The 12,767-nt window shown below is 38.3% G+C and overlaps 1 protein-coding gene across 11 annotated transcripts in view; it reads right to left on the reverse strand.

Moving 5' to 3' along the window:
• Positions 1-12,767, reverse strand: part of LOC310727448 (receptor-type tyrosine-protein phosphatase mu-like) — a 215,461-nt gene that overhangs the window by 78,127 nt on the left and 124,567 nt on the right. For all 11 annotated transcript variants that reach the window (XM_083543949.1, XM_083543941.1, XM_083543947.1 and 8 more), the window contains exons 8-9: positions 3,633-3,941; positions 2,131-2,240 (exon numbers count right to left, since the gene is read on the reverse strand). In XM_083543949.1, the coding sequence (XP_083400075.1) occupies positions 2,131-2,240; positions 3,633-3,941 (419 nt within the window). The remainder of the gene's footprint in view (positions 1-2,130; positions 2,241-3,632; positions 3,942-12,767) is intronic.

Genomic DNA, 12,767 nt, shown 5'->3' on the forward strand with positions numbered 1-12,767 from the left:
CTCCTTCCATTAAACTCCGGTGCAGTTGGGCATCTGGAAGCTTTCAAGCAACCATTCATAGTCAGAAAAAGAGCCTTTTGGTGTAGATCTGTCGGAACTGTGAGATGAATGGGGACTGGTGTGGTGATAAAAAAAAAAAAAAAGAGTGCTTGTCCAAAAGGGTTTCATAAACTCCAGGATGATTTGTATGGAAGGCATTTGAATTATGCTTTGGCAAGGAAAGATGTGGAAATTCAGCAAAACATATGCCGCTATTTTTAATGTGTTACAAAAAACCTTCTATTAAAGGAGTTTCTCCATTAGCAAGTGTATCAGTTCCCAAACCCCTAGAGTGCTATTGGCAATACGGATGCCTAGGCTCACCTCAGGAGCCTTTTACTACATTTACTACAGACACTATAGCAGACATCCACAAGAGAGAACCATTATGCATCTACTGAAATCAATTTCTGACTGTTGCGATGTTACTGTTAACGAAATGATGTCAATAGAAAATGCAACAATGCGTTCTCTATGACAAATAACATGACGATTCTTAAAGGATATATTAGTAGCAAACGTGAATATGCAAAGAGTAAATATTTGGAGCTGTTCCTGTGTGATTAAAAAAAAAACCCCAATGTGAAATGTCTATTTATCAAAGTTCAAACTTGAGGAAATTTTTTTTCTGTACATAGCAGTTGTGTTATTTTCGCAACTTGCTGCCTTATTAATTAATGTACACAAGTGACTATTTTAAAATGGGCACTTGCTCAAATTCACAAACTATAAGCCTTTTAGACTCTGTTTGTTCTTTCATTATTGCTACCATATTTGTAGCTGCTCTATGTGTGTCATGTGCTGTTCTCTTGTTGGTGGCTTTAAGGGTTTAATAAAAATTATCTAGTTTTAAAAAGCCATCTGTCTTTAGCCATATTGGCACTAATTTGATCAAAGTCGCTAATCTCAAATGATGACCACATACTTCTTTGACCATGAAATGAAAATGAAATATGACAACATGACATGAGTTGCCCAGCTAATCACAGCACAATCAGTTCTTAAAATTAGATCTAAACAACAAAATGGTCCTTGGACCAAAAAATGTGCTTATATAATTACACCAAAATGTCATATGAACTACTTTAATGAGGCGGAAAGCCTTGATTTATCCCTTTTCCTTTAAAACTGGAGCGGATCATACTCGTGACACGATCTAACAGGCAAGAGACGTGACAGAATATAATTTCATAATGTGAACGTGACAGCTTAATTGGGAGAATTTTCACAAATGAAGTACTGCTACAATGGCTCTTTTGAATTGCTACATTGTATGGAGTTCCAAAGAGTATATCAAATCATATGGTCCTCGGATGCACACAAAGTTGAACATGACAATAAAGCATACACTTAAAAAAAAAAATACTTAAGGTAAACTTTTACAATGAGGAGACTCTACTCCGAAGAGTATCCAGTGTGTAACCTTTTGCAGCTTTACTTCTAAGTGCCTATATAAGATGCTTATTTTGGATAAAGAATGAAATGTGCTTTGTCTTGCCCAATGTTTACCCATAATAACCCATAGTAATGTGTGATGAATTGCTCAGGTATGCACTCGTCACTTTACACTTGTGTTTTTATTGGAATAAAAGACAAAAAATCTCCCAGAGGAAACATGTGGCAATGTCACATCATCTCTACATGCTTTCACTGGAATAGTAAACTGTCTTCAATGAGCTAGAATATTCTTTTCCTTGAACTTTATTTTCACTCAGACCCAAGTCTGCTGTCAGACACAAGTCAGACAGCAGACGAGCGAAAGGTACTGTAGATAGACGGGTTATATTGCAAATGTAGGTGTTAGAGAGACATTAAACTGGACAGAGTGTGAGTGTGACACTGTGTAGTTTATGGAGATGATATCACGCTGCACACTGGCACTTTTGCGGTCGGATTAGCCATATCACAGGCCTTCAGCTGGTAATAGATTGTGTTAACAAGCTCCTGAGCATTGAGGGCTTATGGTTATTAGGTTAGATTTATTAGTCAATTAAGAGCCTGGAGTGAATGAAGGATGGAGGAGCTGAAGGCAGCATGGCAGGCTAAAGATGGATGTGTCGTGTGGAGTGGTTGGAACTGGGGAAGACTTACTTCATACTGTTTAATGATTCCATATGTCTGGATAGGCTCTCGCCATTTAAGAGCGATCTTCTCTTCATATGTGCTTCCCTGGATAGACTCGACGGGCACGGCACCTGGTACTGAAATTTAAAATAAATAAATATTGAAATGAAATATTCACTTAATCATATAGATTCATACTGGGGAATAAAGACTTTCTCATCTTCTTCTTCTTCTTCTTTCGACTTCTCCAATTAGGGGTCGCCACAGCAGATCATCCGTCTCCACAACCCCCTGTCCTCTACATCTGTGTCTGTCACACCAACTACCTGTATGCCTTCCTTCACCACATCCATGAACCTCCTCCTTGGCCTTCCTCGTTTCCTCAGCATTCTTCTACCGATATAACCCATGTCCCTCCTCTGCACATGTCCAAACCATCTCAATCGTGCCTCCCTCACCTTGTCTCCAAAACGTCCTACATGCGCTGTTCCTTTAATAAACTCATTTCTAATCCTGTCCATCCTCGTCACTCCCAATGAAAACCTCAACATCTTTAACTCTGCTACCTCCAGCTCCACCTCCTGCCTTTGCCACTGTCTCTAATCCATACAACATCACAGGTCTCACCACAGGCCTATAAACTTTCACTTTCACTCTTGCAGATACTCTTCCATCACATATCACTCCTGCCACTTTTCTCCACCCACTCCACCCTGCCTGCACTCTTTTCTTAACTTCTCTAATAAATATATACTTTCTCATGCTATGAATAAATACTCTCCTACAACCCAATCTTAGACAAAGGACTTCTCACTTTTAATGTCATTTTGATTACAGGTACGATCACAATAATTACATATAACTACCCATCTAACAGCATGGTGAAATAAAATATTCAATTATCCAAAGTTCTTTTAGCTCTCACTCTGCAAAACCTTCTCTACATATTTCCCCTGACCTCGGGATAACCTTGTTGTCTTGTTACAGACTCTCCGTCTTAACAGACTATTTCTTACCAAAGGCAGTTTCATAACAGACTAAAATAAACCAAAGGAAAGAGTTTTGCTCGCACACCATATACACCAAAGCAAAACAAACCACCACTCAGGTCAAGGATGGATCAGAACGACCAAATACAACAACAACAAAAAAAGAAGCAGAATTTTTCATTTCCGTAATCAAAGTGAAAGGTCATTGTTTATTTGCTCTCTCTGAATAACTAAGATGTTCAACAGGGAGCTGCTATCGTAATTGGTGCAATTTATAATGCTCAATATCTAACCATGAATTAGATGGAAAGTCGATACCCTTTGAAACCTTTCAGGGCATAAAGTTCAATCGCTATAAAATACATTAACTCAGGCAGTTACTATTAATCTTACAAAAATGTAATCCAAACTCTTAAACTTGTCTTAATTGAAGAGCATAAAGTGGTTAAATAAAGCAGCAGTGCCGCTTAAATAGATAATCATTAAGTGACGTGAAAATTTCATAATCCCAAAAAAAAAAAAGTTAATTAAACACTTTACCATCCTCGTCTGTGAGAAGATCCAGCTCCTGACTCTCCTTTTCACCCTCTCGGTTTCGCAGCACCAGCTTGACGCTGACGTTGGTGTAGGGCGACAGGTTACGGATAGTGTGTTGCGGAGTTGGGCTTTGCAACTCGTAGCACACTTCCTCTCGTTTTTCCTCCTTGCCGTTCACTTTGTAGCGGTACTCCACTGTCAGGTTGTAGCTGTGGCATCGGGTCACGTTGTAGCCGAACGGCTCCCAGCGTACAGTGATCTGCCTGGATTGGATATCCACCACCTCCAACTGTCGAGGGCCGTGCATGGGGTCTGCGAGAGGAGGTAGTGACAAATCATTTATTACTGAGATATTAAAACACAACAAATTTCTCATGAAACAATACAGGTTCAAAAATAACATCTGATAAAACCTGCTCATTATTTGAATGTTTTATGTAGCTGTTTGAAAATATATTTATGCTATTTAATGCACATTGTCTGTATTCTGACTATAGCACATGTATAACCAGCTTAGGGATTTTGTATATAGATTTTGATTTTTACTTTCTTGTGCCTCAACAAAATTTGCAACACATTGCTGCCCATGAAAAACTAGGCAGCTAATAATCTTATTATTTACAGTACAGTGAAAGGCTGAGATGATGGATAATGTTCCATGGCACTTTCCATGGCATTTTTATAATCTTACATGTGAAAAAAAGAGAGACAGGAATACATGCTGGATGAGATGCCAGTCTAACGCAGGGCACCATGCACACACATTCACACCTGTGGGTAATTCTGAGAAATCAATCCATATTCTGATTGGACAGATGGGAATTACCAGTAGATCTGCAATATTTGTTTATCTTTCATGCAAGTGTTGCTTTCTACACTATATCTGGTTTGATCTTGAGAGGTTACTCCCAGTGTGCCCTTCAGAATCTTTTTCCCATATCCTCATGTACCCATATTTAAATCAAATCAAATCAAATCAAATTTTATTTGTCACATACACATACATACAGGGTACGACATGCAGTGAAATGCTTATTACGACGGTCTGGCATGAGGGAATGGGATGAGGAAAAAAAATAAACCAAAAAAAAGAAGGCATATAAATAAAGTATAAACTATATAAAATATATTAAGATATATATATATGAGAAAAAAGATGTATATACAAGGTATGCTGGTATGCATATGACAGTAAACAGTAAAACAGTAAAAAAGTGAAAGGTGGTTGATGTGATTGTCCTTAAAGTGGTAAAAAAATATATATATTGGTTTCCTCCAACTTAACAAACAAATGCTGGTAAATGGCTTGGCTTTATTAAATTCCTAAGCATGAATAAGCATGTGTTTATGTGTGATACTCTGTGATCTGGCATCCATTAAGGGTGGATTCCCGCTTTACGGACAGCATTTCCAGTGAAATTAATCTCATGTACTCATTTAAAAAGTTGAAATTAATGCAGCAGCAACATATTTCCACTTTGCTACCTTTCATCAAGGCAGATCTAAGTTAATTTTTCTCAACCAGGCCTTCAAATCTAAAATTGACACGTTAAACGGTACCCTTTCTCTGTTGGCTTAAGGAAGGGCTGCTACAATAAGAGTGTTGCAGCCGTTCCCCCTTCCTAGGCCCGGTTGGATGAACCCTGTCAGGGATCAGCACTCATTTGCAGAAAACGTCTCCTGGGCAGACAAGCAGCTCAGGTTCTTCCCACCATCAGGTCTAATGAGAGACACATGCTGCCTGCACACACCTAGCACAGGCTCCCAGAGGAACTCCAGGTCTGGTAATAGGATCAATTTCCATCCTGGCTTCAATTTGTGGACCATTTCTGAGGAATTTAGCTCTAAAACACTACTTGCAGGGTATCTGGCTCTCACATACTGTAGACTGCTATTTCAACGAACAATGGGATGCACCACTAAGGTAATCTGGTGTGCTAGTAGTACACCCTGATGAGGACTGACGAGATCTAACAGCCTCTTGCTCCTTGTTAAAAGTTGTCACAGGGACAAAGCAGTAAGGTGAAGCAATATCACATAAGCCTCATATTTTTCCCACACTCCATGAACAAGAATATATAAATCACAAAACCTAAAAATAATTTGTTTCCTAACATCCTTTATCAAACATTACAATCTTTTTTTATCTTTATCAAACACTTGATTAAAATGCTTTACATATGAAAATTCAATTCCTCTGTACGAATGTCTTAGAGGAGATGTCTTTATATATTTATTCAGAACATGTAGAACCTAAAGATTAAAACAAGAAACTAGCAATGGGAAACTTTAATTAGAGTCCTTGTAATAAAGCTCTGAAGAAGACTGTTACGGCATCTGAGGATATTTGTAGTGTGTAGGTAGAACGTAATGAGAGGACATGGCATTAATCACAAAAAAACATGCAATCCAATTAAAAAGGTGAAAGTAATCCAATAATCACTTTCAAGGTAGTAGTTAATCAACACCAAAACAGAATTAGATACATCTGGTAAAAAGGGTCAGTGAATATTGGATTTATTTATTAATTGATTTTCCATATATCTTTCCAGGTTGGGGATCTCCAGTGGCAACAGGATGAGAAAGTCGGTCCTGACTATGCTATACTGTACCTGGCTGTAGATACTACAGTAGGGCCTCTGGGGATCCCCCAGGTATTCTCAGGCTACCGGGGTGATCGTTCCAAAAGGTCCTATCCTTGCCACTGGGTCTTTATCTAGAGGTATATTCCTGACACAGCTCTTGAAGCTGGCATGCTTTTTAGATAACAACCTCAACTGTCTGCTCTCCATTCAGAGATGAGAAGAAGCAGCTCTAGTTTAAAGCACTGATAAAGTCAAAATTTTGTTGCAATTTTTTTGCTACACACTAAAGTGAAAATATTTATTGGTGAAACACTTTTTATCGTATTTAGTTGTTTTTAATTGTTTTACAAATCAAATGTTCATGAATTCATATGAAGAACAATGTCTATTGTCTACTACAAAAATTTGACCTGAGGGGGTGTCTACGTTTTCTTGTCTCAGGTTAAGATTTGTACTTTGTTTTTTTCTTTAAAAAAAAGAAAGATACAATAAAATGATGAACATATTGAAATACATTTTGGATTGTTTAAAATTTCAGTTTCAGTAAAAAAAAAAAAAAAAAAGGAAATCCTGCTGATCACCTTGTCATCTTGCTTTACCTCTATCACTTTAATATATTCAAAAAGCACATCGTGATCCATATCAGCAGTGCATCAGCTACTAACTACAATTTTGATCTACCCCACAATCACTAACAGACATCTAGGTCATTTTTTTATTTCAACCCCAAAATAAAATTAAATGGTGGAAAAAAAAGTTAAAGGAGAAATATAAAACATTATGCTTATTACTGTATATACAGAAGAAATACAGAAAGTCAAATTGTTAGAAGAAAATATATTTAAATTGTTGTTGTTTATCAGAGACTCATTAGGTGTTAAAAAGCACTGATAAATAAGAGAATCAGTTCTCCTAACGCATTTCAGTGAAGGTCACGTTTCTCAAACACTGTTTGATTAATATAACTGTCATCGTCTGCATACATGAAACAGGTTCTTATAATAATAATAATTTACATGGAAGTGGAAAAAAAAAAGAGGATGTTTTAATTCATTCAGAGCACAGTAATCAACATCGCGAATCCCAAGAGAGCAGCAGCATCTTTCTCAAAAGACCTGTGTTCATTGAATTCGTATAGAGCAGCAATTTCCGCACACAAAGGAACTCAAAGTTCCTTTGCCTGCTGTTACGCCACAAGGAAAGAAGTGTCTTCGGTGAACTAAGTGCAACCGTGGGTTTGCAGCCTTTTCCATCACAACAGAGACGCTGATGCTGGAAGAACGGAGATGGCTTTCTGAGCAGGTGCGTGATTGGAAAATGCAAACAATGCCTTTTCTGTTCCTGCAGCCTTTGATGGCACTCCACAAGAGCCCATGACTACAGTCAGATGAGGGTTTGAGAAAGCCTCCCAGCATGAGAGCCAGGCCTTGTGCTCTTTGAAATGCTTTTGGCTTAGAATGGCAACAAACATCATCTCTAACTGAGCGGACTACAGCAGACGTTATATCAGACTGCAACAGGGAAACGGGTTAAATGAAACAGCTGGCATGAGATCTATATGTAGAGACATGCAAATTGGCTGCTTGTTAAATCCAGCATTTGCTGCATTCAAATGTATAATTCGGTGCCAATGACAAGGTAAGGAGAAGCGTAAATTATACTGCCAGCCGTGCACAAGTTCAGCTTGTCATATTGGAACCGAAAAATCTAAAAGAAATGCTTATATGTACAGCATATTTGGTGGCATTTGAAGTTTTAGGTAAAATTACCAGAGGTCTTCTTCTATTTTGTGCAATATATATATATATATATATATATATATATATATATATATATATATATATATATATATATATATATATATATATATTCATTCATTCATTCATTTTCTTCCGCTTATCCGTAATTCGGGTCGCGGGGGCAGCAGTCTAAGCAGGCCCCCGCCTTTGACTGCTGCCCAATCCTCACAGCACCGTCCCTTACGGTCCCTCCTGCAGGTGGTGAGCCCACGGGAAGGCGGCCCCACGTCACTCCGACGTCACGGACCTTGATATTTCCCTCGTAAGGGACCCCCGGAGCATAGAGGGTTAAGGGCCTTGCTCAAGGGCCCAAGAGTGGCAGCTTGGCGATACCGGGGCTTGAACCCCAGACCTTCCGATCTGCAACCCAGCGCCTTAACCGCTGGAGCCACCACTCCCCCATTCATTCATTCATTCATTCATTCATTCATTCATTCATTCATCATTCACACAGCCATATATATATATATATATATATATATATATATATATATATATATATATATATATATATATATATATATCAATGTATATATATATATATATATATATATATATATATATATATATATATATATATATATATATATATATATATATATATATATATAAAACTCTAAATAACTGGCAACAAAAGTGAGTACACCCTGAGTGAACATGTCAAAACTGTCCAAAGTGTCAATATTTTGTGTGAGCACTATTGTTATGTAGCACTGCCTTAATCCTCCTGGGTATGAACTTCACCAGAGCTGCACAGGTTGTTGCTGGGATCCTCTTCCACTCCCCCATAATGACATCACAGAGCTGCTGGATGTTAGACACATGATGTTTCTCCACCTTCCACATGGGGATGCCCCACAGGTGCTCAATAGGGTTCAGGTCTGGAGACATACTTAGCCACTCAATCATCTTCACCTTCAGCTTCCTTAGCAAGGCAGTTGTCATCTTGGTGGTGGGTTTGGAATCGATATTATGTTAGAAAACTGCGTTCAAATCCATGTTTCCTTAATGAACTGCAGCTCCATGCTTGACTGTAGGCAAGGGACAATTTACTTGCTATTCCTCACCAGCGCGTCGCCACACATGCTGGATACCATCTGAGCCAAACAAGTCTATCTTCGTCCCATCATACCACAGGACATGGTTCCAGTAAATCATGCTCTTAGACAACTACTACAGAAGAGGCTTCTTCTGGAACAATGGCCATGCAAACAGACTTGTTGCTGTGTGTGGGGTCTGGTCTGAGCACTGAAAAGCGGACTTTCTGCTTCTGCAACCTCTAAAGCAACGCTGGCAGCACTCATGCGTCTGGTTTTTGAAGCCAGATCTGTACCTTACACACAGCATGAGGACTCAACTTCTTTAATCAACCTTTGTAAGGCCTGTTCTGTGTGAAACCCGTCTTGGAAAACCTCTGTATGACCCTGACCACTGTACTGTAACTCAGTTTCAGGGTGTTACTGATCTTCTTATAGTCTCGGCCATCTTTGTAGAGAGCAACAATTCTAATTCTCAAATCCTCAGAGAGTTTCTTTGCCATGAGGCACCGTGTTGAACATCCAGTGTTCAGTATGAGAGAATTTTATTCAAAGCACAAAATTTTAACTGCTCTAATACAAGATACACAAATTTGCATGGTCCTGTCAAGCAGACAAAAACAAGAACATGATGAATAGGACATGTGGCTTGCATGATTAAATAACGTACAGCTGTCATCACTTCGGGTGTACTCACTTTTGTTGGCAGCTATTTGTTCAGTTATTTTCAGAGGATAGTAAATCTGTACTGCTATACAAGCTGCACATTGACCACTCTAAAATATATCCAAGTTTAATTTATATAGTATTAGTATAGTATACCTGCATATCGCATAAAGTATATGAGTAGGGAAAATGGGGAAAATAAAGTGTACTGGTGGTAGGTGGCAAGTAGCCTCTGGTTGTGAATGAGTGAGTGAGTAAGAGAGTGAGTGAGTGAATGTGTGTGTGTGTGTGTGTGTGTGTGTGTGTGTGTGTGTGTGTGTGTGTGTGTGTGTGTGTGTGTGTGTGTGTGTGTGAGAAGCCCTGTGATGCACTGGCCTCCCAATCAATATCGTCATAAATAGTTTTCCATGAGAGAGTCTGACCAGGATAAAGAGGTTACCAAAAATTTATTAATGATGAATTAATAAAGCTCTACAGCGTAAGTCTATCTATTAGAACCAAAAATATTTGGTGAAGAATTGAGCGAAAAACTGCTTAAAACATTGAATTTAGTATAGAAAAAAGAGAATATTCGATTTTCTTTTCATTCCACTCTTTTTACTGTTTCATTCATATCCCCATCTTGAACATCAATAAAAGGATAGTGCCATATAGCGTGTAGTGGGAGAGTGGAAATGAAGAGTGTGAATGAGAGAGGAGGTCAGCCTGGATAGCCTGTAATGGCTGCCACCTGCTTTTGTGAGATGATGGCAATGGGTCTGATTGAGAGGTGACTTGGGGAGAGGAAAGTGCTATCTGCAGAGCGAGCGGGTGAAATTCCATGGCTGATTTTGAAAAGCGGCGATGAGTATGAAACACTGTGCATTACACAGATCCTGAGAAATGAGAAAGAGAGAGAGAGAGAGGGAGAGAGAGAGAGAGAGAGAGAGAGAGAGAGAGAGAGAGAGAGAGAGAGAGAGAGAGAGAGAGAGAGAGAGAGAGAGAGAGAGAGAGAGAGAGAGAGAAAGAGATTACTGCTGCAGTGGACAAGAAAAGTTTCCCCATTCAGGACAGAGTGATATAGACACTGAAGTGCACATTAGCACATTTACTGATCTGAATCCAGAACTACTGGCACCCTAGCTAGGCAACTGTGTCCGTTTTTACTTCCCATCTATATAATGACACCCATGAAATCAGCAGGAGTTGAGAAAGGTAAAGTGATGGTAAAATTTTTTCATAGAAGTACACTTAACATCTTGAATTTTAAGCAACTAATTGACCATACACTTACACCAAAACTAACATTTTTTTGGTTTATGTAATAAACAAAGAAGTTTATGTGATGAGGCAAACAGGCTTTTTCAATGTAAACTATTACATTGTTAGTTTAATGTTATATCGTACCATACTGCACGATCCTGAATGAAATTACTACTTTATCCGTCAGTGAGAGTTATCTTAAAAATAACCAAAAAAGTAATAGTATGCAATAGCAAATTGTAGATGATTAAATCTAAAATAAATAAATAAATAAATAAATAATTAAAAAAGATTATTAGTCATAACACTGCAACCCCCACCCTTTTTTTTTAACTCCCTTCATAAATGCCTAGTGTACTGAGCACACCAATAACTCACACTATTCTGCTGGATAACCTTTAACCTCACCAGAGCATCTATGAGGCCAATGAGGTCACCTCTATTAAAATATATCACGGAGGGCATTCATGGAGTCACTCAAAACAAGTTACACATTATAATTACACAAGAGAGGCTATTTGGAGGCCGTGCTCAAGCCAGCAGCTCAGACTGGAGCAGAAAAATGTGCACTGCATAATGTCATGGGAGGTTAAAACAGATTACTGTGCAATCTTTCATCACAAAAGCAAAAAAATACTCTAACAAATGAGCATTTATGATTTACCTGATACACTATATGGTTTGTGGACACCCGACTGTAAGATTCATTTGCTTTTTGAACATCCAATTCCACATTTAATCCCCATTTGCTGTTATAATAACCTGCACTCTTTTGCACAGCTATTCCACTAAATTTCTTTAGTGTGTGTAAAGTCATTCAGTCACAAGTTCATTGGTAATCAATAATAGGGTGTGGAGGCTTGGAGTGTAGAAGTCAGAGCTCTGTAGCATGTAAACTATGTCTTCATGGAGCTGGTTTTGTGCACGGGGGGATTGTCATGTTGGAACAGGTTTGGGTCTTCCAGTGAAGAGACAATGAAATAGTACTGAATCCAAAGATGTCCTATTTAATTATCCGCCTCCAACCTTGTGCTAACAGTTTGGAAAACAACTATATAAGGCTGGAAAAATCAGTTGTCCCAAGTCCATATAGTGAATTTGCTTGCAGGAAAACCTACAGTGTGTAGTTAATCTAAAAACCCAAAAACCATTTCAGAATGGAACCCGAGAACCATTTTAGAGAAAAAGAGTGTGGTGCTGTAAAACAATGTTGAAGCAATGTATACGTATGCTGCTATTAGAATGGAATACAAGTCTTTCCACTCTATGGACTGATGGATTTGAAGAGAAATATAACTAAAAGGTTGACTAACTGTATTATATATCATTTCTCATATAACATGTTTCTAATTTCCACCCCTCAAAAACACCACAGTAATCAATCTACACTTTCACATATACCTGGACTGGGAAACATCTCAATTACATTTTTAAGCCATTGATTTCCTCCCTGCTTTCTCTGCTGGTCATAACTCACAGTGACAAAAAGTAAAGTGTGTAACAGCCTATTGATTAGCCTAAGCTGTGCAGCACAAAGAAAAACTCCACCAGACAAATTGTTGTTTATTTACACACATTATCTTTCGCTGATGCCCCCTTTTTGTGTTTGTGTGTGTTTGGAAGGAAGTTGGAAGAGAAGAGTAAGAGATAGAAAACAAGAATGCTTTCTGTACACAGTGTGAAAACCTAAAGAATCTGGTAGACTGCTCACAAAATCTCTTTTTGGTCTACAGAGAAATAAATAAGTAGCCAATATAAATAAGTAGTCAATATAAGTCCTGCATTAAGAGGCACTTGATTGGTGTCAAA

This window comes from Silurus aristotelis (assembly GCF_946808225.1).
Source record: "Silurus aristotelis genome assembly, chromosome: 1".
Taxonomy (NCBI): Eukaryota; Metazoa; Chordata; class Actinopteri; order Siluriformes; family Siluridae; genus Silurus; species Silurus aristotelis.